Here is a 24,567-nt window from a genome sequence, read left to right on the forward strand (position 1 = left end):
AGTAGACTTAAACAAAAATAATTATGCAATTATTAAAAGGCTTGTGATACAGGTGCCAGAATTAGCAGTAATTTAGCAGGTATTGACTTCTGGTCTCCTCTGTACTCTGCTTATGATCAATTGCCTGGATCAGGGCCCCACTGCTTTCTTAATTTCTGGAACTTGCTTTTCTGGACAAAAACTATATGCAAGCACTGTGTCTACAATTGTAGTCATTGTTTACAGTCAAGAAAATGGAGAGAAAGACTTCTATGTCTGTGTAGAAAACAGGAATTAAGCTTCAGAAGTCCTTAGAATGAATAAACTTTTGTTTTTTTATATTTGTGTTATTATAAACTCTTTTGTTGCTATGTCTAACTCCTCTTGAACTCCACAGACCAGTGGACTAAAACAGACATACAGGTTAGGTTCCTCTCAGTGTGTTTGCAGTGGTGTTAAGGCTACCTCAACTGATAGGAAGTACCAGGACTAGGAACTGCAGCTTATGCCATCTACACCTAGCACAGTCAAGCAAAGGAAACTAAGCATCAGCTGAACATATGTGATCTGCGGTCAAAATCAAAGATCTTGTTGGAGACTGAAAGGGAAATAGATTGCCACTGATCGCTATGGGATCTGTTATTTTTCTGCCTGAAGCAGGACTCATTATCCCACTGTGCAGGGCAACTCCTACTCAGAGTCCTTCCACAAGCTGGTAGAAAAGGTTTATCAATGAGAAAGTGTTTAAGAGGTTCAGCTTGGGAGATAATCAGCTCACAGCCTAGCAGTATTAATACTTGAGTCCAAATCTTTTCTCTCACAAAAGATGCCTTTATTACCATGCTCACATGATAATCAAAATATATTCAAGGAGCAATTTCAGATGTTCAAAAGCTATTTGTTTCAATAAGTGTCAAAATATCCCTGTTCTTGATGATGCATCTCCAGAAGCAGAGCAGCATACCTTCCTAATTACATGTGTAAAGTGCTGGTTTTCCCACGAGATTTTTTTCAGCTAAATAAAACAAAACAAATCCCCAAAGCAGAAGAAATGTCATAAAAGCAAAACAAAACAAAAAAACACAAAACAAAAAAACAGCAACAAAATCAACCCACAAGATGTGTTCATGAGCTATCCAGATGGATTTATCTTTTAGTGGTTTTGTAGATAGCAAGCTGTGGAACACAGATTAAAGGTGAAGCAAGTCTTGGAAAGAACAAGAAGCAGGAGGAACAAGGGAATGCCAGTACAATCCATATTTTATCTAGTGTCAGCAGACCTGAAAAATCCCATCATAGAAGATATATTTTTCATATGTCTCTGTTTTCAATAAAGCACATGTAGGCTGTGCATCCTCCAGCTTCCTCCAGTTCTTCAACCAGGCACAGCTACTAAGTTGGTTGATTAGCAGTTTGTGACAGTTTTGCAGAAAGATACTCACAGCATTTTCCCTTACAGAAGCAGGTTCTGCCAGGCTGGGCGTAATCCAAGGTAAGAGCAAGGGCTCTACTGTGATATGTGGTGAGACAGAGGGGGAATATGGTTGTACTCCCAAACACACACACATTTCCTTCTTGAGTGACCAGTTGTGCAGCATATTCTACACCACGTGATGGTGACTGGAGGGAAAGTGGGACAGAAAATAATGTGATATCATCAAAGCATGGCACGAGGGTGTTTATCCCATTATTAAAAAGCAAGATAGAGACAATTATGCTGAGACCACAGCTCAGGGTAGCTGCAAGCAGATCATAGAATCATAGACTGGTTTGTGTTGGAAGGGACCTTTAAGATCATCTAGTTCCAACCCTCTGCTATAGGCAAAGACACCTCCCTCTAGACAAGGTTGTTCAAAGCCCCATCCAGCCTGGCCTTGAATACTTCATGCTCTGCAGTGCTGACCAGAATGCTTAGCTTGCAGCACAGTCACTTCTGATGCGTATTTTTTCCTCTCACATGCCTCATATCACCATAGCGGTAATGCTAACCCTTATTTACAACTTTCTTCTACATCCAAATTCTCATTCCACCTAAAAGGGCAAAATGTACATATATTCTTGCTTCTAAGAGGCAAAAGTGAAGAGATTTGTCTGTCAAAGGTGAGCCTCATACTTAGTTCAAGCACCCTAGTGATTTGTTTGTACATCCTGCTATTAGCAGTACTTCTCCAATGCAGCAGGGTTTGGGCTTCATTTTTACGTAGGTAACAATTCAGGTTTTGTTCAGAGAATTGAAAAGTAGCAGTGTAAAATATTCTGAGAACAAGCACTAAAAGCTAAAAATTGATTTCCTTGGAGTTGTAGTGACATCTATTTTTCTTTACAGACACAATTGACCTGATTGGACAACACTTATGAGTTTCAGGGAAGCAGGCTGGGATAACTACAAGGCAACTCTCAATTGTCTTTGAAAGTTGTTCATGATTTGGGGAGATTCCTGGGGACTGGAAGAGAGCAGACATCACTCCTATCTTCAAGAATGGTAAGAATAAGGAGCTGGGGAACTGTAATTGGGTCAGCTTCTACTCAATTACTGTGAAGGTGATGGAGCAAATTTGTCTGGAAACCATTTCCAGTCACCTACAGGACCATAAGGTGATTAGGAGGAGTCAGGATGGGGAAACTGTGGTTAACCATCCTGATAGCCTTCTGTGATAGCAAATTTGGTGCCTAGCAGGTGGAGAAAAATGAACTGACAAGAATCTGAGAAGTTCAAAAAGGGGAAATGTCAAGTTCTGTATCTGGGGAATAACAACTTCATGCATCAGGACCATCTGGGGGCCAGAGGGTTTACACAGATGGTTCTTTCTCTGCTCAGCCTTGGTGAATTCATTTCTTCAGTGATGGGTCCAGTGCTGCACTGTCCAGTACAAGAAGAATGTGGATTTATTGGAGCAATTTCATCGATGAGCCACAAAGATGTTCTAGGGACTGAAGCAGCATTCATGAGAGGACCTCTGGGAGAGGTGGGACTGTTCAGCTTGTAGAAGAAAATGTTCAGGAGGGTCTTATCAATGCGTAAAAAATGCGTGAAGGGAGGATGCAAATAAGATGGAGCCAGGTTTTCTCAGTGGTACCCAGACAGGACAAGAGGCAACAGGGACAAAATGAAACACAGGAGGTCCCCTCCTGAACATCAGGAGACACTTCTTTACCTTGTGGCTGACTGAGCACTGGCACAGGCTGGCCAGAGTTTCCATCCTTGGAGATACACAAAACCCATCTGGATACAGCTCTGAGCAACCTGCTGTAGGTGACCCGGCTCTGAATAGTGGGGACGAACTGGACAGTCTCCAGAGGGGCTATCTCACCTCAGCCATTTTGTGGTAACTGTGATCTCTACTTAGTTTACCAGAACAAAGTGACTGGAGCATTCTGAAGTTTCTTAGACTATAAGCCTACTTAATTTAACTAATTAATTTTTCTTTTGTTAAAATTTTCATGAAGAAGCTATTAGATTAGTCTGATTTTATTTCTGGCTCTTACTCAGAACTTTGTGATCCCATTAGCAGTCAGTTTTTATGAGGATGAAATGTTTTCAAGTGCAGGATTGAATATTTCCAGTGGAATATTTTATGGCAGCTTTTGGTTAGGCAGTCAGATTCTGTCAGTGGATATGCTGAAAGCAATGATAAGGAGGAAACCTAGACCCTTGAGTGACTTCACATACCCTTAAAATATGTACCAATAACATGAATAAAGACTTTCATTAAATTAATATAAAGACTTGTTTATAGGTATGTTTTAAGACTGTTTGACACAAATCATACTTTTTCAAGAAAAAGAAAAAGAAAAAAAACACATCAGCATGCAGATTTCTCATTTGCATAGCATTAAAATTTCCAGAGTTGATAAACTGTATGCTATCTGAATGATTTTAAGACTGTGAATGACTTCTCATTTGGACTTTATATTCCTTCCCAAATTAATTCTGAGCCTAGTATTAAATCCTATCCCATATTAAATTAAAAATAAAATACAGTTTGCCCAACATAGGAACATTAAAGGGCCATTCCAATGTACTTCTTGGTGTCAGTTGTCACGCGCTCTTGCAGGAAGAGTAGGAATACAGTTCCAGATGGCTATTCACTACTGCTCAAAAGAACAGAGGTCAAGTGCTAAGAGTTCATATAGCAGACAGTATTTTCTAGCATGTTCAAAGTGGAAATTGTATTTTAAAGTAATTTCAGGACATCATTTTTAACACTGCAGTATAGCAATATATAAAAGCATAAGCTGTAAGTATTCTGGACTCATTTCTCAGCCACTAAAATGTTATTTGCTTCCATTACCTTAAATTGAAATAAGCCAGTGGCACTGTCCATAAAGTATCTCTCTGTTGTGAGAACAAGTCATGAAGTGGCATAGGTACTGAAGAAAATAAAGGATGAATACACTGAGGAGAAGAAACAACATATAAGGTTGAAGAAACAAAGTATGAGGGTGACGCAGACCTTTAAACAATATTTTCGTGGTCTAAGCAATAATATACTTCTGTGCAAAAGATTCCAAGTGATGCCTGATTCTAGCTATTTCTCCTTTCAACATTTTCTTCTCACATCTATATCACCAGCCCTGAACTCTACTCTTTTTTGAAAAACTCTGCAATTTTTAGCAACTAAAACAAGTTTTATGTCAGACTTCTCCAACACCTCATGGCAACAGTGTGCATAGGCAAAAAGTCTTTCACTTACAGTCAGTGATGTTTGATTTAATGTGTTATGGGCAAAGCACTGATGCATTAGGGCATCAGATCCATCCCAAATGATCTTCCCACTGCAGCTTTTAAACACATCTCATGATTGGACCCTCCAACTTGAAATTTTTTAGCATTTCCTTTCAGATAAGACCCCAAGCTCATTCTTTCTCACCTGCAGTGGAGGAGTTTCCAATCAACAAGGGTCTGAAGCCGAACATGGAAAAGAAAGCAGTAGACCAACTAGCTCCTGCCCCTCTCTCACCTCTCCTCAAATCTGGGCAAAGGTGTGGGGTCTTCTTCCTCCTCTCCCCATCACGTGCATACTGTTCTCCTACCATGGTGCTTTCTCAAAAATGCAGTGCAAGCAGCACAAGCAGTTCCCCTTTGCTCCAGCCAGTCAATGACCACCAATGTCCCTTCTGACCCATCACCGCTCTGCCACTCCATTCCCACAAACACAGCCCAACTGTGCCTTTTTTCTATGGCTATAGCCCCACTACCAGGGATCTTGGAAGTCAGCTCCTACATCACTTCTCTCCTACTTATATGGGCATTGTGTGTGTTTTCTACATTTGAGTTGCCTGCAGTTTCTGTGGAGCTGTAAATTCTCCTCATTTTCAGTATGAACATAAAGGTAACTGCAACAGTGGGGTGATTAAAGTCTTTAATGTATGCCTGTTTATATTGTAGTTACAGCTTAATCTAATGAATTCAATTTTATTAAAGGTTTTCCCAATATAGTGTTTTAAAACAGAAGAGATTAAAGTAAGTTTATATTCAAATATTGCTCATTTCAGTTCTCGTAAAAATTCTGAGAACAGACTATGCGTTGAGAATAAAGAAATTAAAAGACACTTAAAGGACTATCATTGGTTAAATGCTATTAATTTAAAAGTGGAACAACTTTTTTTTTTTTTTAATTTAGATATAAAACCTTGAGGGAAGTCTGTTTACAAGTCTTGCCAATTTTTAAATTGTTTTAACAGATATTCAGTTAAAATTCTGTTTTCTTTGCATCATAACTCAATTGATATGTGGGAAATAATGTATATTTCATTTAAAAAATGGACTCAATTTTTTTTTTTTTTGTAGCTCTTGTCACACTTAAAGCATTGTACAAATATTTCCTTTTAGTCTTTACTCTGCATGACAAAGATATGATATCACTAAAAAAAAATCAGAATGGGACAATGACATCACTTGCCAAAGGAGACATGGCAATTACTCATAAGCCACAATTAAAACCGAGAGTTTTCAGACACCTGTCTCATAAGCAGTTCACAATGAATTTGCTATTTTGTCTACCACGTAAAATAAGCTCTGTTAATTGTTATTCTAGTAGAGAAAGCAATGATGTTTGTTTACTGTGTTTTGATAGACCACTTGAAAGTGGCAGTGAGAATCTAAAAGAAACATTATAACAAACTTATTGCATAATTCATTATTTGTATTCTAATATCTCTGTCCCACCACCCATCTGCCATCATTGATAATTGCTAAATGGGAAACCACTGCTGTACTTTGTGGTGAAACCTGCTCAAGCACTCCTGACGTTGTGGCTGGTGCTGGTTCTGGCACTGAGCTGGTTCACCCTGCAGCCTTGGCCTTGGCAAACAAAATAAACTGTATGCCGAACTACGTAGTTAACAATAAAGTTGTATGTACAGAATGGAGGTTTGTTTCTTGGAAGCAGTGACGTCAGAATGTTTCATGGTTTTGAGCAGAAACCTGACTCATTCTGAATTCCTATTACCATGAGTTGGCAGATTGAGACATTGGCTGTATTGTTGTGGGAGTCCAGGCTGGGAGTAGGAATATAGCATGCTTTATAGCATTGCTATAACCAATTTAAGAAAATATATCTTGAGATGGTAGTCAAAAATGATGTGCAAAAATTGGGAATGATGAAGAAAATGGATGCAAAGATCAGGAATGAAAATAACACCATCCTTTGAAAAACCTTTGTGCGCAGTCAGTCTTTTTTATCCCTTGCACCGGAACAGTGCTTAAGAGTCTCAGTTTTCAGTTTACAAATAAATAAACAATATGTTGTGGTGATAGCCTTGAAAACATAAATCAATTGTAAACTGATCTAGTGATGCTTTCCAGACCTTAAAGGCATCATGGGGTGATTGCTGAGGAATGTGAAGTGCCCTACACATATTAATGAACTGTTAATTCAAACCTAAAAATGACAGCCTGTGGCACATTGGATACTGAAGCAGCCCAGGCAGTATGAAATAAATACAATATCAGACACGCTATATAAATCATGCTGTGCACAACAGTATACATTGTTGTATTTCATCAGATGAAATAATCCTTAAAAATAAATATTTACTGCCATAAAATTTCTGCTGCAGTTTCACAAAATGTAAGGAGCTTGACTCAGATCATGCTTCTAAGGCAGATAAATCTGGGCTGCAGTAAGTGAGCGAATCTTCCATCAAAGCTGCCCTAACTTTAGCAACATCATAAAGAGTGACAAGCTGCAGAATGAGCCTGTCAGAAGACGAGTGTATTTATTAAAACATGTAATTTAACCCTGAATTTAGATGCTGCATAAGACTGGTGTAGTTTGAATTCAGTGGGGCAGAAGTGCCTGTAAGAGAAAAACCATGATGAGGGTGGCTAATTAAAGTTCTAAGAGAACAGATTTTGACTTACACTATCCCATAATTTGCTTTTCCTTTAATGACTCCCCTCTGTCTCCTATACATGTAAATTACACTGTCTGAACATCCGCTGAATGTCAATTTGTCTATTTTTTGTTGTTGTTGTTACTTCCATTCTCTTTCATCCATTTTCTTATCCTCAAAGCCATTGGAAAACTTGTTGATATTCATTTTTCTGTTACAGGATGTTGTTTGGTCCAATACATATTGATCAAAAATCTGATATTAAATCAGGCAGTAGTAATTTCTATTGGCATTTTATACTTAAAACACATTAAAAGATGTATCATATTATACTTTTAAAATTCTTGATATTAGCTTCGAAAAGAAAATTTATCAGGGCCTAAATAAAATAAATAAGACAACTGAACTGTCCTGATTGGTTTTTCTTTTTTATGTTTTTATCACTATTTTCTCACCCCAAACTTGAAAAGAAAACAATTCATAATCTGAATTTTTCATTGTATATTTAAGTTTGATAAATGTGGGACATCTCTCCACAACTGTGCATGCATCTACGGTAAGCTGCCTGGTAAACATTCCATAGCTGTGACTGTGTGTTTGCTTATAAGTTTACAAAAGCCTTATTTTTCCCTATTACATGAAGAAAGGGTGTGAGAAGTCAAGATAAAAAGTTATCTGCAATCAGGGTTAATCACTTTCTTGTTGAAACTGAAGCAGGATTTGAATTTCTTCCTAAAATATTCTTGTTCTGAAAGATTCTGTAGCTTTCCAAGTATTTCTTAGATTTGATGTGAATAATTTTAGATAAACACTCCTAGCTAAATACGTACTGAAAGGACTATAAAATGAATGGATTTTATCGTTGCTAGAGAAGGACTGAGGGTGACCTATTTTGTATCTTATCTATCCTTCACCCAAAGGCCTGTGAATCTGCCCTCGTCCTGACCTCTCAGTAGTTGGCTGGGGCAATAATTCCAGGAACTTATTTATATGGTTTAGAAGCTAAGGCTTATAGTAAGAATTTTTCAGCATATTATCTTGAACCTAAAGCAATTTTTTTTTTTTTTTTTTGCCTGGGTTTTTAAGATCTGAAAGATACTACTCGCCCTGTTTTAGTGGATGACAGTCTAAGTCTACTTGTCTGCATATCTCCTCTAAGAGCCAAAATATCACAGTTAGAGGAGGAACTCAATTTATATGAATGTCCTGTAGTCTCCTACTTGCTCTGCACCTACCTCCTGGAGGAGAATAGGGGATGTAGTCAGATTATAGGGATAAGGGAAATACAGTAGGATAGTTTCAGTTTTTAATGTATTTTTTCTTTATGACTTCTGCTCTTTGGAAAAAGAGGATTGTCTTAGCTTCAAATGGCCTTTCAAATTGTCTTTGAACAAAAGAGTACGCATCTGATAAAGTTATTATATCTTTGTATCTACTATGAGCTGGGAGTGCTCCATCATGTCTTAGGTAAAGCTGGGTACATTGTATTGGCTTCCTGCAATGGAAAAAAAAAAACAGTGTTTTTGCATCTAATCTGTAGAAAGGTGCATCAAAAGGGCTGGACTGAAAAACAGGACTAAGTGCAATAGTGTGAAAAATTGTCTCTGGCTGGAAGGAGAACAGTAGAAGAACAAGTCATTCAGGAGGAGTTCAACCTTTCTTTTATGTGAGTTAAGCAACAAATATTTTCAAATGCAAAGCAGATAAAACAGAATCTTTTTGCACGTATCCTTAGCCATAAATGTTAAACCGAGAAGGCTAAAACAGCCTAAGCAACACTGTTTTCTGGAAGTTTGTGTTTGGGTGACTTGGCTGCTTCATTTTTCAGTGTAAAAGGTAAGGATGCAAGCAAATGTAATGCATTATGGCAATCTATAGTGCATCTCTATCTACCTCTAACTTCATTTCCCTATTCACTGCACGTTTACGGTGTGCCTTCTAGAGAGCTGAAGTGGAAACCAGACAACTCTCAGGTTTGATAGTAATAATAGGAAAGGGCAAATTTGTATTGCAGTGAAAGAATGATAAAAAACAGTGAGGTGATAAGAACAAGATTGGAAGGCGAAGTGTCTCTGGAGAGGAAACTCAATGGAAGAACCTGAGCAGCACAGAGGCCTGAAGTGAGCCTGAAGCAGTGCTTGGGCTCTCTTGAAGCTCTTAAGGATTACAGTTTTGAGGTGATGCTGTAGCTGCCCTTCCTGACAGTAACCTGGTAACCAGTGGCAAGGAGTGCTCAGCAGAGGGTCTCACGAAGGCATTCTCAGTGTCTGAAAAAAGTGCACATATGTAACTAATGTGAACTACTTCCAAAATTGACAGTGTATGTATCCTTAAATCTTTATTTTCTATGCCTTTCATAAATACACTGTGAAAAGTTTGCCGTGTTTTTTTTCCTGATTAGGGGTGGCGTTTGCAACTTTTAAAACTACCGTCTTCTCACGGGAAATTCTGAGAACATTTTGTGTAGAAATAATTCCGTTTCTAGTGCATATATGTTTTTTTATCGCTTTTCCCTATTGATTACTAGACATATTTGCATTAAAATGCACACATAGGAACCTATCTGCGACTGCTGCTTTTTCCTGACTTGAAATCAAAATCCCAGAGGAAAAATATGTACTCCTAAGCAACAGAAATTTTCATATGAGTTTTTTTTTTTTTTTTTTAATAAAAACACTAAGAGAAAAAAAAACCCTGAAAATATTGCTTTTGGAAAAGACTTTTTACTAATGGCTTCCATAAGTTCTTAATATAATAAACATGCTTTTAAAGCTCTCTCCTAATTTAGTTGCAACTGATGCAGTTTAATGCAGAAAAATTGATAGCCTGTCCCACATTAGTATTGCTGTGTTCTGTTCTGGAAGTCTTGCTCTACTTGCCAAGATGCTCTTGAAATTAAATTTTTCTACTACATTTAAAGCTGGTCAAAAGAATTATTTCAAAAAACTGCCCATGCTGTGTACATAAATGGAGCTATGTTTCATGAATATTTCCCATGATGTATCTTTAGTATTCTCCTGTAACCCATAAAAGAATGCCATTAAATTGATGTACAATCATTTTCTTGTTTGATTGTCCTCTATTTATTTTGCTTTTGTTTCTTTAATAATCACCAGCAAAACAGGAAACTCCTAACTATCCAAGGATTGTCAGATCTTTTTGCCTTGTCCTCCTCACCAGGTCTGTTTGTTTGTTTTTCTAACCCTAAACTGCAACATTCTTCTTTGTGGTCCTGGGCACAAAAGGAGGTGAAAAAACTCCATCCTGAAGGCACCTAAGGTTTTAAAAAGAGGGTTAGACAATGTATTATTTCATTTACCTTACATTTTACACATGCAGAGATGAGTTTAAGAAGCTGTTCCTCTTCCTCTACTCAAGCTTTTATATGATTTCTCTGTCAGTCCATCCTCAGGGCTGTCTCCCAGGCACAATTAGAGGACAAAGTGCAAATGCTGCCTTCTGACAGTGTGCGTGATGGGGGAATAAGCACTGGGTTGGCACAAGATCTCCGGTGAACTTCTATTGATTAGAAATGAAAGCTGAATCACTGTAATACTCAGTAAATATCACTGACGCTGAGACTACTGAGTTGTAATCTCAGCAGATATCTCAGATGTCTTGGAAAAAAGCAAGAGGAGTGATAATTACAATTAAGCCCTTTTTGAGTTTATTTCTAGAAATATGAAGTAAGAGCTATTGGAAATAATCTAGCTGCTAATGTCAGGTGACATCTTAAGCTGATAATCAGAGTGATAGGAATACGGAATGTCAGTAATTTTCTCTAAGTTATTTATACAATTATTCAGCCTGCCCACCAATGTGTAGCTAATGAAACTAGTCTATGTCAGCCTCTTGAACTGCTAAAAATGGCCATTGTGCCATCCACTTTTCCTCCTAAATTCTATGACTTCCCGTGGATACTTCTGTGTGTACCTCAGCTGTTAACAGTAACTGAGGCTGAAACTGTCACCTTGCAAAGAGGCACCTGTACACCAGAACGTGGAAAAGTATTGAAGTTGTCTTCTAATTAGTACCTCTGATGCAACTGCTCTAAAGCTGTCTTATGACAACTAAATTAAATTTTCTATTTCTGAGGACAATATTCTAGTACTCCTAACACTTGGGAACTCTACTGGTACTCTTCTTTCCGATGAATTCTAACAGGAACATTGATTCTTTTAGTTCTGCTTACTATCAAATTATCCAGACAGATTTAATATGATTATTCATTCTACCTTAATCAAAGTGTACTTACATTTTTCAGTTGGATATAGTGATAAGGAAATCTTAATCTGATGAATCTCTCTAAGAGTACAGTATGTTATCTTTGTCCATTCAGGTGAGTAATAATAGGCATTTCTGTACCTCAATCTTCAGTTTATGGCCAATTGTCACTATCTATAGATAATATGAACTCATATTATTTTTATCGAAACAGAATTTCCACATTTTAAGTTTGGTAGCTTAGAAAACTCATTAGCAATTTCACAAATTTATCCAAAATTTTATGAACAAGAAGTAGACTATGTAGTTCTCACCATTAGGCAAATATCTGGTAACCTTGATGTGCATCTTGTGCTCTACTACCAGTAAAAACATAAAACCTACAGTGCAGATTTTTTTCAAAAGCTCTTACAAAATTTCTATCGCACACAGACGTCCACTACAGCTGCACAAGGAAGATGTCCACAAGAGATCTTTTCCATAAAAGTTTTGTTCACAGCTCACAAGTTCGCCCTACACTAGCCGCAGGGCTCATTTTGCCAGAATGTAATCATTTAAAGTGGTCTTTAATCACTGTAAGCACTAATCTAAATTAAGAAGTTGAGATTTACAAAGATACTTTTCTCTCTTCATGACATAAATACATAATCCTTTGATGGTTAATATCAGATGGGAAAGAACATATGATTTCTGCCATTAAATGTGATTTGGAGAGTTTTTTGTCAAATGATATCATCTATTTTGTAGTCGTAGGAGGATCTCTCATTCTTTGTGCATTACAATTAAGAGAACATAATAAAATATTAATTCTCTGATAGCATAACAATATGCAAGATTCAAAGTCAAATCAGAAGTACACACTACTGACTTTGTTGATTTCTGGTACAATCTGAGTGCTAATACAGTGCAGTATAAGTCCACTAAACATGATAAACGGCAAAGTTATGAAAGCAAGTCTAGGTTGTGTTTGTTAATCAATACAGCATAGAATCAGAATTATCCACACTTCTTATGTGGTAGGCAAAAAATGATCTAATTTCTAAATTATGAGGAAAAAAGCAAAAACAAAAACAAAGCAGAAATAAAAGTTGCCAGATCAAACTTGAAGTGCTTATACAGTTTAGCATCCTGTCGTAACACTTTATCTAGCTTGGGTACTGAATTATTAAGAAGTGATTTCATTAAGATAGCTTTAAACTTGGGACTTTCTAAATTACTTTTTCATTTGCATTTTAACTACACTGTGAAGTGGTTAGGGAGAGATCTGTAGTTAAGGATGGGCCAACTGCTGGAATTAAGTTTTTGGGTTAAAACTACAAATCTGTATACCAGACTAATTCCTCAATAGATCAGAAATAGCTGCCAGTCAACAAATTTTTCCTTAGGATTAAAGAGCATCTGAGGCTGGAATGGACCTCCAAAGGTTTTCTGGCCCAACCTTCTTACAGCAGACTGCCCAGGTATTTGTTTCTATTTAGTTTTCATACCAGTAATTTTTATGAGGTATCTCATATTCGAAAGAGTTTTACTCTAATCTGGAGTTAAGAAGTTATTTCTGTCAGTATAAACGATCATAAATAAGTCTCACAAATTTTCAGCTGTTTAATGGCGTAGATGGGCCTTCAAGACTCACTCTGCATTGACATGTAGTATTGTATCGTCACTACGACTTATATTCCATCAGTAAGTCAGTTTATGGGTTCTGCTAATCACTCAGTATAAACACAAAATTCAGAAGTGTACTCCTACAGTGTTGTGACTGAAATTCTGGAAACTTTATCTTTGACTTAAGCAGAGAAAAGTTATTATCTGGTGACTTTCAACTTGCCGTGAAAGCTTTTCTACTTTAAAAGGAAATAGAATTATATGAAGCGGTGAAGAACTGGCATATAGAACATCAAATTTGTCACTATCCATTATAAAAAATAACAGTAAAATAAAGGCAAAATCTAAGACACAACATTCTATGCCTCTTAATTGCTGAATTGTTAATACTTACAAGGACATGGGTGGTTTTAGTAAGATTAAAAGCTACTTGGCAACATTTCTTGAAATCAGGTAGTTAAGTAATTCAAGCATACTCTGTTTCACAGAATAAATCTGGTGAATAAGGCTATGCCTATCGTCTTTGCTTTCATACTATGTGCAAGATGTTATGTTTTGTCTTTGGCATTTCTGATATTCCAAAAAAGGTAATATATCTTTAAATTAGATGAAGTTGCTCTGAGATAAAAAGAAAATATTAATTGAGAAACACCTTCCAAATAAAAAATACATATCTAGCTGTAATATTTCCTTTTATCTTCCTTATATGCAACATGGAGTCTTATTAGAACCACTACTGAGCTTACTGTTTGGTATTTTTGTATTTTGTATGCTTTTTGTTTGTTTGTTTTTACTTCATATTAGTATTATAGTGAAGTTAATCTGTACCATCATCTAACTGATGTTAATCAGGAAAATATTCAGATATTTAGTTTGAAATTAGTTCTTCATATTCTATTTGGCTAAAGGTACAGGCCTGCTATCTTGTCAGCTTACATGAACTGAGCAGTAGGAAGTCAAATTTATCCAAGCACATATTTTCCTTCTAGTGTACATAAATGCAAACAGTTTTTTTTTTTCAAGTAATAACAGAAGTACTTTGGGTGTTCAACATATACACTGTTGTGTCTAGAGAAATAGTCAAGTTGTTCACTGCTTGAGAAAGGCTCCAAAAGCAGATTGTTTTGCCTGAAAAGTTTGAGGGTGCTAAAAAGATTCAGGGAGGTTTCCCTGTTTGTGAAAGGAAAGGAGAAGAAAAGAGAGGAAGTTTAAGATTAACATTAGCAGAACAGTATTCAGGAATTTGAGATGGAAAAGTTTTCAGGCTGGGGCTTTGCTTTAAAGCAAGTGTCCCACTGATCTCCTCAGTCCTTGTGTATGATGCCATGATATAGCTGAGGTCTGTAAATGTTTTATGAGGGAGCCTCCAAGATCTTTTCCCCCATGAAAGTAAATCCATTGAAAACAAAGGCCATATACCAGCTCATAGCTTGTAAAGGAAATATCTGCCTGTTACATCTTGTCCAGAGGAGGAGAAATCACTCTTGTTGGGGAACGCACACTGCCACTAACTCAGAGAGTTGATATTCATTATGATAAGCTGCTTCTAAAAGTAAGCCTAAGTGAGGTGGAATTAAGTGTCTGATTTTACTGATAATGTATCTGCCATAAACTTTAAGTCCATTTGTTTAAAGGGCAACTTATTGCAGAAGTACATCTATGGCTTGCAGCACATGCTTCAAATTAAGTATAAAATCAACATCAAATATAATGAGAAAGGATTTTGAATTTATGTATCACTAATATCTAGGAAAAGAGACAACTGTACTATATGCAATTTAACTTCTGTGGCAAAGAGCACATCTTCGAATAATCTTGAGACATCTTGCTGCTTGAAAAAATATCTGACTTTAGGGCTCTATATTTATACATGCAGTCATTTAGAAATAAATGTTTTACCTCTCAAGTGTCTTCAGAACAGAAGATCAAGAGGATAGGCTCTATGCAGAGGGTTTCAAAAGAGAGAAGAAATTTCATCGGCTTCTCTCACTTCAGAAGTCGGTCTTCTGAAATATCAGGTTATGACTGAGAATCATGCAGAGTTTTGCAGAGAGCTCTATTAGGGTTTTTACTTTTTTTCAAGTAGTTCCAGGCAGTAATTTCAATAGGTGAGTGGGCATTAAAAAATCCTTAATACCTGCAAGTTGAGTCATAGCCTCTACCTCCTCTGTCTCTAACTTAATCCCCTTTAGGAAACATGTATATGAATCACCCCATATCTGAACAGATTCACTATTTCTATTAATAGCTCAGCAAGAGTTGCCACTGTCATCTCCTTCTAACCCATTCTCTACTAAAAAAAAAAAAGTGTATGGACTGAAAACATATCTCACACTGATGATCTACAGATATTGCACTATTTAAATCACTCATCCTGGCTTCTACAAACTGACTTCTGCCTCAGTAACTGTCATTCTACATCCCATAGATTTGTCAATCAACAACTGCAATCACAGACTCTTGTTTATAACAACTTATTGTTGTTAATAAAATGTACCTCTAATACTTATGCTGATTTTTGAAAATCCCATAAATTTCTTTAGAGGTTGAAAAGTGTGTTTTTTCTTTGCTAGTATTTAATGTCAGTAAGAACAAATTATATATAATGCCTCAGCAAGTAATCCAATCTGTAAAAATATTATAAATTCCATTGGCAAAATTTCACATTCACAGAACAGATTTCAGACCATATGTCTGTTGGTGATGCAACTGAGAATTCATCCCTAGCTCTCAGATAAGATATGTTTAAAATTACCGTGTTAAATGGCTTCATATGTTAGGCATTTCCATAACAACATTGTCATGCTATCATTTCAGGTTTGTCATAAGTCAAATCCATCTACTGACCATGCATTCACAGCAAGACATTTAACTGTAAAATTTGTAAGCTGGAATCCTCCATGTCTGGTAATTTTCTGCATGGAAAGATGTGAAAGAAAAGAGAAAGAGAAAAAAACACAATTCTGTCAAAGCTCTTGGTGTTTCTAAATAAGGATAGCACAGAGAACTGGACAGAGGGATGTTTCTGTCCTTAAGAAACATTTGAACTCAATGAAGAGCAAGAGTAGATTTATCTCTGTTTTGTTGTTTCAATGGGAAATATAATTCAAGTATTTTAACAACATAGTAATAGGTTATATTAGCAAACAGTGAATTACTAAGCCAGTCTACTGCGAGATTAATAAGCAGAACAAAGTCTTTTTATTGGCAGAAAATCTACTAGGGTCGCTACCAGTGTCTTTAAGGAAAGAAGCGCTATTGAGAAATCTCTGAAATAATGAAGTGTGTATTTTGCAGAGGAGAATTGTTCTGATTTCACTGAAAGCTAGTGCTAAATGCCTTAATGTTGCTTTATTGGTGAAGAGGATATGCACCTTTCCCATAGTTTCCATTTTCTTTGTGTTTCATGAAAGATGAAATGTGGTAGTGAAGTCATCTGCTCCTAAGTAGTCTCATCTGTTTAGATTTTCAGAGCTCCCACATTTGCCCAGTCATTACTTCCTAACTCCACTGTTAAAAGAAGAAATTGTCTTTGAGGCCTGGGAGATAATCCTATGCTTTGAACCAAGTTTTGTGCACCTGTCTGCAGAGACTGAGCATGATTAGGGCTTGCTCTATGCAAATGCCGGCCAGTCTGGATGAGGCTTTAGAACTTAATTTTCCTGGCAGCTGGAAGAAATCTTATTCTGCTGGCTAGCAGCCTGATTTTGTTCCTTTTGAAGCTGCTAGTGATGTTGCTGTCAGTTTCGTTTAATGCAGATCATATACTAGAAGTTAAATTGTTAGCCACCATCTTCAGGCACTTAATTCTTTATATTCTTGTATGCAGTACATTGTAAAATGTTTAATGTGAAAACAAATTCCTATGTTGGTCCAATGAAAAAGTGAAGGGATTCATTTTTCTGATTCTCAGTGTTCGTAATCTTATTTGTCTAACATTTGCCTGACTTTTTTAATGATAAACATATTTATTCAGAATATAAGAAAAGCTAGCTATCTTCAGTTTGCTATCAAAGGTAAAAGATTACTTATATGTTTTCCTGTTAATTATTAGCAATTCAGAGTCCCTTTACTAGCATGCATTTTAACTTAAATAGTACAGTTATTACTGGGTAAGTGTGCTCAAAATAACCACATTTTAAAACTAGTAATTTCTTTGCACTTAATAACTGCTTTGCTTGATCGCTGAAAAGGAGCTAAAAGTAAAATGTTCTCAGCTCTATTTATAGATATATCTTCATAACTTTTTTATTTATTCGCTAAATATTTTTCTCAGTAGTTTTTGAAATATGGCATTTTGTCTTACTGTTCAGCTTGGAATGTTGTTCTGGTGCTGATCATGAGCAAAAGATATCTGGTACTTCAAAGTAAGGCAGTCCCATCCATGTAGCTGCCCTACACAGAAGAATATAAAAACATTTGTTACATTTATTAGTGAGCTGATTATGACTACATTTTTGGCCTGTCTAGAATGTATGTTATTGGTTATTTTATTTTAGAGTTATCATAACATCTCTACACAGAACATGCTGGAGGTGGTAGAATATAATTTCTGTGTTTTGTATAAAAATAGATTCATTACTCTGATTTTCTTTTTCTTTTAAACTGAGAATTTCTGTTAGAACAAAACACTGGTAAAATGTGGTTTTATTGACTCATGTATGGCTGCCCATCAAGAAACCACATTCATTCCCTATTCTGGGAATATTTACATTAAGAAGGAAGTGCTGAGACGTCAGTAACTTCATGTCTTCTGCATACACTAAAAACCTCTTTGTTTCACCTGCACAAGAGGATGTACAATGTATCTATGTTTAGTTCCGCAGAAAAGATCCGTCGCTGTCTTCCTTCAGTGCAGCTCCTCTGTTGTCTGTGAGAGCCCAGTGACAAATTTGGTCTAGAGACCCTTCCTGCAGGGTTTCTTCTCCATTGCTTTCTGAAGATTTACACTCAATACTCACATTTTTAATTGCATTACACAGTAACAGTCTCATTCTCATAAGGAATGGAGACTTATGTCATGTGAGGACAAAAGAAAAAACATAAAGTCACTCTAACCACATCTTCAAAGCTATTTATGTCACTAAAGATACTTGGATTCAACAGAGGTTCAGGAGCTTGAAGATCCTTGAGGATCTAGGGGTTACATAATACCTGGATGCCCTTGGACTACAAGTTTCTATATGTATTCCAACATTTACAGGGACATAATTGAATACAAGTAAAAACATCTGTGGCTTTAAAGGCAAATGGTATGAAAGTTTCTACCTTATTTAAGGCCACTCCTTGTTTAATGAAGGACATTGCTGTGTGTTTCAACATGTCTCCAGTAAATATAATGGGTTAATTTCTTGATATCAGGACTCCTGTATAAGTTGAATAGATACATGAATTTTAGAAGGGCATTTCAATCTTTTCTCAAATTTAAGTTAGACACATTTAGTAAAAATATACAATCTATCATGATTAATTTCCAAACTCACTGAGGTCAAATAGTAAGAGAAGTTTTGCAGGTAAACTGGGTGGCAAGTCAATATGTAGGCTAATTTAGCAATCAAGAGCAACTGGAAAGTCTACTAAAAACAAACACTATCTAAAAATAGTTTCAGCACTTGAATAAACACATTCTGTCCAGCAGGTGCTCATCCAAAGGTTGGCAGACATTCAGTTCAGTACCAGAGGAAGCCTGGGAAGGAAAAAAATATCAAGAGCTCTACCCACCTACCAAACACTGAATAGTTTTTACTGTGTAACTAGCTCAGACTAAAAGCTGTTTGATGCAGAGAGCATTCTCAGGGATTGGGACAGGAGCAGTGGGTCCCCCCTGCCATCTTGGTACCAGTTTGTGTTTAAGTAAAAGATAGAAGCTTTAGCAATCTCTCTTTGAAATCATTATATAGCTAACGGAGTTCCTGAAGTCTCATTTTCCTACATATAAGTCTGCAATATCTATCCATACTATTTTTGCATCTTATATTACACTACTCATGTTCAAGATAGATGCAGGCAGTGTAGATTTGTACTCTCTTACATGGTTCAGAAGCAGTTGATCCTCAGTGGAGCAGGTGGGATGCAAATATCTCCTTCCTGCTGTGCCCACAACCCTGCTTCATCCAGCAGCACAACTTACTCCTGGAAACATGCATTGCAGTGGCTTTCAAAAGCATTCCTTGTAGTCACTGGCTACAGCTGGCTGCTTTTTGTAAGAGCAGAGCAAGCAGATGGGAAAGTACCAAAAACAGTTTAACGAAGACCAATTTCTGATCCATAAATTAAATGCACTTAATATGAACTAGTCCCCTCAGGTATAAATTGCAAATTGTTTTCAGAATGTCTGGTCCATTTTCAGCCATCCTCAGAAAATGAAAAGCTTTTTGTCTGCACACAGGAAACCTTCAGCTGTGAAAGTGTCCTGAATACCAATTTCACCAGAAATATAACATCAAGGATCTTCATTCATCTTAGGAAGTTATAACTTATGAAGCTTAATTTGAACTCTCTGTAAACTAAGGGAAAAAGAAAAAGGAAAAAAAAAAAGGTTAAATTGTTGTACTACTAGTGCAACAATAGAAAATCTGAGCTGCTCTTGCTGATACTTTTATAGTGGGGAAACAACTCATTCTGTGGAAATAATAACATAGACAAACTGTTTCTTCACTTGAAATCTTCCATAAACCGCTACTGAATTAACTGCCTGTGCTTCTTACATTAAAATCCATATTCTAACACGTGTTAAATCTTTTTTTTTATTATTATTTTGCAGCAACACTGAAAGCTCAACATTCAAGCTGCAATTGCTAATCCTGGTAAGTCCACATTAACCAAGATCACATTAAGTAAGATTAGTAATAGACAGCGTGCAGTTATTGTGTTTGCAGAATACTACCTTTGTATTCTTTTTCACATTTCAAAGCACCTTCACTCTTTTCTACTGACTTAAATAATATATTTAGATAGAATTACAATCATAAGATAATGAGAAGTAGTTAGAGATATAAAATATCTGTATTGTACATTATATTATTCCAGAATAGCTGACAAATCAGAATAGTAGTTATATGTGTTTTTAAAATTTTCTTCCATGATGAATTTTTTGCTTTTTGCAGTACACAGAAAGAAAATTTATTCAGCGTTCAAAAAGACCCCAATGTTATTATTGTTTAAAAACATCTGTTATTCATATCTGTGAACAATACCTGTGTGCATTTCTGTACCTTCTGGCTTGCAGAACAAAATTAAGTTGACATTGTGAAATAATATTAAGCTTCAGGAAGTACAAGAGTTTCCTGGAGAAAAATTAACTCTTATCAAAACAGATATTTCTCTTATATATTTTATCAACTTGTAGTGTTTTAATGTAATGTCTACTACTTTAACATTTATTTATACCTCACTAAGAGTTGATAAAAATTTTTACTGTCACTAAACTTTTTTATTCAAGTGCCAATGACAATTTAGCTAACATTTTAAAGACTGTATAACATGCTCCTGTCAAAAATGAGATGGTAGTGAGTCAGAGAATTCAAATCTATGTTTCTATGCATTTTAACATCATTCAGTTTACCAGTTACTCTAGCATCTTTATTTCGCATCTCATGCATAAGAAGTAACTTCTACAATTGAAACAGTGCTTTCTGCTTGGCTTTCAGACACAGGCTCTGCAAGTACTTTGAAAAGAAGCATGAAAGAAAGCACTTTAAAAAAAAAGTTGGTTGAAGAATATCCATGATGGCTTAACTACACAAGGGACTGCTTAGTTTGCAGTGGAGTGTTTTTAAATCTGGAATTAGAATTTGTTTATGTAGAGAGGGGCTGTCTGACACCAAAATGCCTTGTACAGAAAAGTATTGTCAGGACAGATCAAACACTCGAGCATGCTTGTGTTTGGAATGCTGTGAGTTTCCATTGTTTCATAACTGAGTCATTAAACCATCACTGGATGAGCTCAAATGGCAAGAGTCTTTCAATTTCCTCATCACGTTGCACTCCTTTGTAAGAGCTGAGTTTGTTTTGTGCTAAAAGCAACTCTTGATAGCTTACTGTTTCTCAGAACTGTTATGTATTTCAGTATTACTGAAATAACAAAGCATTTATCACCAGTAGATAAATACTTGAGCATCTCCTAACTTTGATGTAGTTCTTCTTGCACATAACTCATATTTCATGCAGAAAATGGTGCTAAGGGAAAGATATTTCCAAAAACACTATGTATTCAAAAATTAACGAATACAGGTTCGGTCATGTGGTTGTATTCAAATCCTTTTTAATCTGCATTCTAATAGCCATCACAAACGCAGTCTGTGACAGAATCACAGGTACATCCATCTTTCCTCAGCTTTCATCCTGTGTTGAAACAGAAGGTGCTTTTTTGCCTACTGTAAAACATTCTTCCTTTAATCACAGTACATTCTGCACATTTAATGAGTTAGGAGTATGTTATCATGTCATTAAAGGCTGTATCATGATATGTAATAAATGGGAGCTGATTTAAGACTGTGTCACCTTTGATGTGCTTGAATTTGCAACTGTAATTTTCTTCCTTTTGTATGTTATTTGCAGTCATTATGAAAACAAATTCTATTATATGCAACTGTACTGAAGCCCACAGACCACTGCCCAGTTTATTCAGGCCACCTACATTCATGAATCTTCAGGGCCTTAGGAATTTCATAGGTATTTCAGTTGACTGAATTACATAACTTCTTATAGGTATCACCCAAAAAATCCAGTCTGTTACTTGAATAATATCTCTGTCCTGAATTTCAACTCTGCTCAAAAGCACATAAATTTTATCGATCATAAACTAAATAATAGTTATGAAATCTTTAGTGTTAACTGATTATTTTTATTATTAATCTTTATTCACCTTATTGCTTTCTTCCCTATTGCCTGGGAGGCGGCAGCTTGTAACTGAAAACAATGAAAAAGAAGGGAAATGACATTCATCATAGTGACTCCATACTGTTTGCATGTGAATTATTATTTCTCTCCTCCATTGTCAAATCAAATACACAACTTACAGAACTTCCCAGACAAATAAAAAGCAGCTTAGAGTAAAAGAAAGGAGAACACCCTCTTAGAACATGGCAAAAAGTTATAATTAAGAGTAATGGATTATTCAGATGCCATACAGTTGAGTATTTGACATAGAGGTATGAAGAAAACTATAGGTAAAATATAAAAGGTAGAAACTAACCTCTCAAAACCTTGCATTCCTTACATCTAACTAGTACATTTCACATTTCTTAGGAATGGAAGCCAGTTACTGAAGCCATATCATCATCGTACTTTCACCACTTCCATTTATCTTTTAAACCACTCTTGTTCTACAGTATTTTTTTTTGTCTCTATACTGATAAAGGATGCACAAAGTATATTAACCACTGTTTATTATATCCTATCTTCCACTGTCAGACTTTCAGTTATATTATTTCTGGAAATAGTCCATCTTCCACCTTGTCCATAATGTAGATTTGAGCCACATGCTTTATTGTTTCGTATCTTCATTTCTGACTGCATACAGTCAAAAATGAATCCTTGTGCACAATTAACCTCCTGATCAGGATATCAGAGGCACATTGACAATCTTGTTACTTTTTATCATTGAACTGTTTATCAAAAATGGGCAGTCATTTTAGGTACAAGCTTGAGGTGAATTCTCCTGTCATAGAACTTTCATTCCTGTATTTGTGGCAAACGACTATATCACACAAAGCTGCCTAATGATGTCTCCTCAGAGCTGGCTTCATGATATTTCCCTCCCATACACTGAAAGACACAGCTGTAGCCTATCTATCTCCGGTAATAACTCTGTTAGCACAGCCAAGGCTTCCCTAATTTTTAACATACCCACTTACAGCTCTATCTGCTGTCCCTATTGCTTGAAGCACATCAAGTGATCACTGGTACCTGTCCTACAGGTTTCTGGAAGGGGTGAGTCCTGAGAGAACCACCTATGTCCCCTCACCCTCCTGCTCATGGGTACAGAGGTCAAGTGGATGCTCAGAAAGAGCTGCTTCATCTGTAAATTCACCAGGATTAATTGTCTGGAGAGTTTTAGGACACTATAAACTGAGATGATCCTTTGAAGATATCTTTTTGTGTGTGTGTGTTGTACTGGAAAGCAGCTTCTCTGGAATAGGCAGAAAGAGTCTGGAAATAATCTTTTTTAAACAGAGAAGCATTATTCTGAAGTTAAATTTATCATTGAGAATGTTGTCATCCCTTTATGGATGACTTTGAAAATATCTCTCAGTGTTTTGCACCACGGCACTTTAAGAAATAGTTTTAAGCAAGGATAATTAACTTCAAAGAAGGAAGGAGTAAAAAGGGTTCTCATTCTTATTTATTTTTAAGCTAAGTGCTGTCTTAAATTAAATGAATCATGAAAAATTAATATTGTTACAGTGCCACCCCTGTAATTTGATCACTGTTTAATTTGATTTTTTGTTTTATTTAATCAGAGACACAGGAACCCGCTCATTTGTATTGTAAATTACACAACTTCTGCCCTTTATTTCATATACAGTTGATCACTTTTGTCAGGTAAGATTGGATTATCTAATCATTGGCCATATGAAATTGCCGTTTAGTCAATAGGGAAGGTCAGAATTTCTAAATGTGATCCAGAAACAAAGTATCTAAGGAAATGGGAGGCTGGTGAAATCAAACTAAACTTTTATATGTTTGAAACATTATTATTGACTATTGGGTCATTATTACTGTAACATATGGCTGCTTTTATCTTCTCTTGCCACTTACAATTTGAGAGCTGGTCCTATGGCTCTGGTTATTGATCATAGCTACTGATGACTTGAGGAGTTAGCTCTTTTGCTCATCAGTGTCTTTGAATGTTGTCTGAGTCAAGAGATAATGATTTTTACACTGCCTGTTCTGCAAATACGCAGTTAGCTGATAGACATCGTCAGTCACTGAATATATCACTTTGAATACAAAGCTAATTTCTTACTATTTAAAAAACATATCCACACGTTATTTGATAGTCTGCAGATAGAGACAAACTGGCAGAACGTGTTTCATCCTTATTGTCCCATCAGCCGTCATATAAGTCATGCAATAAATCAGCGTTCTGTGCTCTATCTTTTGAGTTGTGGTTTTCCTAGGATGGGGCTTTTGCTCCTTTCTACTCTGCAGATATGTTCAACTTTTATTCTGGCAGACTGTTACTGCTGTCAGGTTGCACTGTGGTTCGTGACCACATGAATGACTTCCTCTAGCTTCTTGGCCACATGTTTAAAATGTATGATGTGATGGCTAGTTTCAATAGCTTCTGTTCCATTCTTCTCTCAATATGGTGACATTTATTTTATACCCTTTTCATCAACACAAATGCAAATATATTCCCAGCTAAGTAAGTCTTGGTAGGCTGCTCTTTGCAATTTCTTTCAGCTATTCTCTTAA

The 24,567-nt window shown here is 36.2% G+C and overlaps 1 protein-coding gene and 1 long non-coding RNA gene across 2 annotated transcripts in view; one reads left to right on the top strand and one right to left on the bottom strand.

The window, feature by feature from the left end:
• NOX3 (NADPH oxidase 3) overlaps positions 1 to 2,276 on the bottom strand; it is a 58,597-nt gene extending 56,321 nt beyond the window's left edge. Inside the window, exon 1 of the mRNA XM_015284241.4 lies at positions 1,422 to 2,276. Within this exon, the coding sequence (XP_015139727.1) occupies positions 1,422 to 1,577 (156 nt within the window). The 5' untranslated portion in view covers positions 1,578 to 2,276. The remainder of the gene's footprint in view (positions 1 to 1,421) is intronic.
• Positions 1,431 to 12,648, top strand: LOC121110261. Its single transcript, XR_005858542.1, has 3 exons — positions 1,431 to 1,471; positions 2,306 to 2,461; positions 2,821 to 12,648. It is a non-coding gene; the product is annotated as an uncharacterized LOC121110261 (long non-coding RNA).
• Positions 12,649 to 24,567: the final 11,919 nt, after the last annotated feature.

The sequence above is a fragment of the Gallus gallus genome, chromosome 3, assembly GCF_016699485.2.
Source record: "Gallus gallus isolate bGalGal1 chromosome 3, bGalGal1.mat.broiler.GRCg7b, whole genome shotgun sequence".
NCBI classification, from domain to species: Eukaryota; Metazoa; Chordata; class Aves; order Galliformes; family Phasianidae; genus Gallus; species Gallus gallus.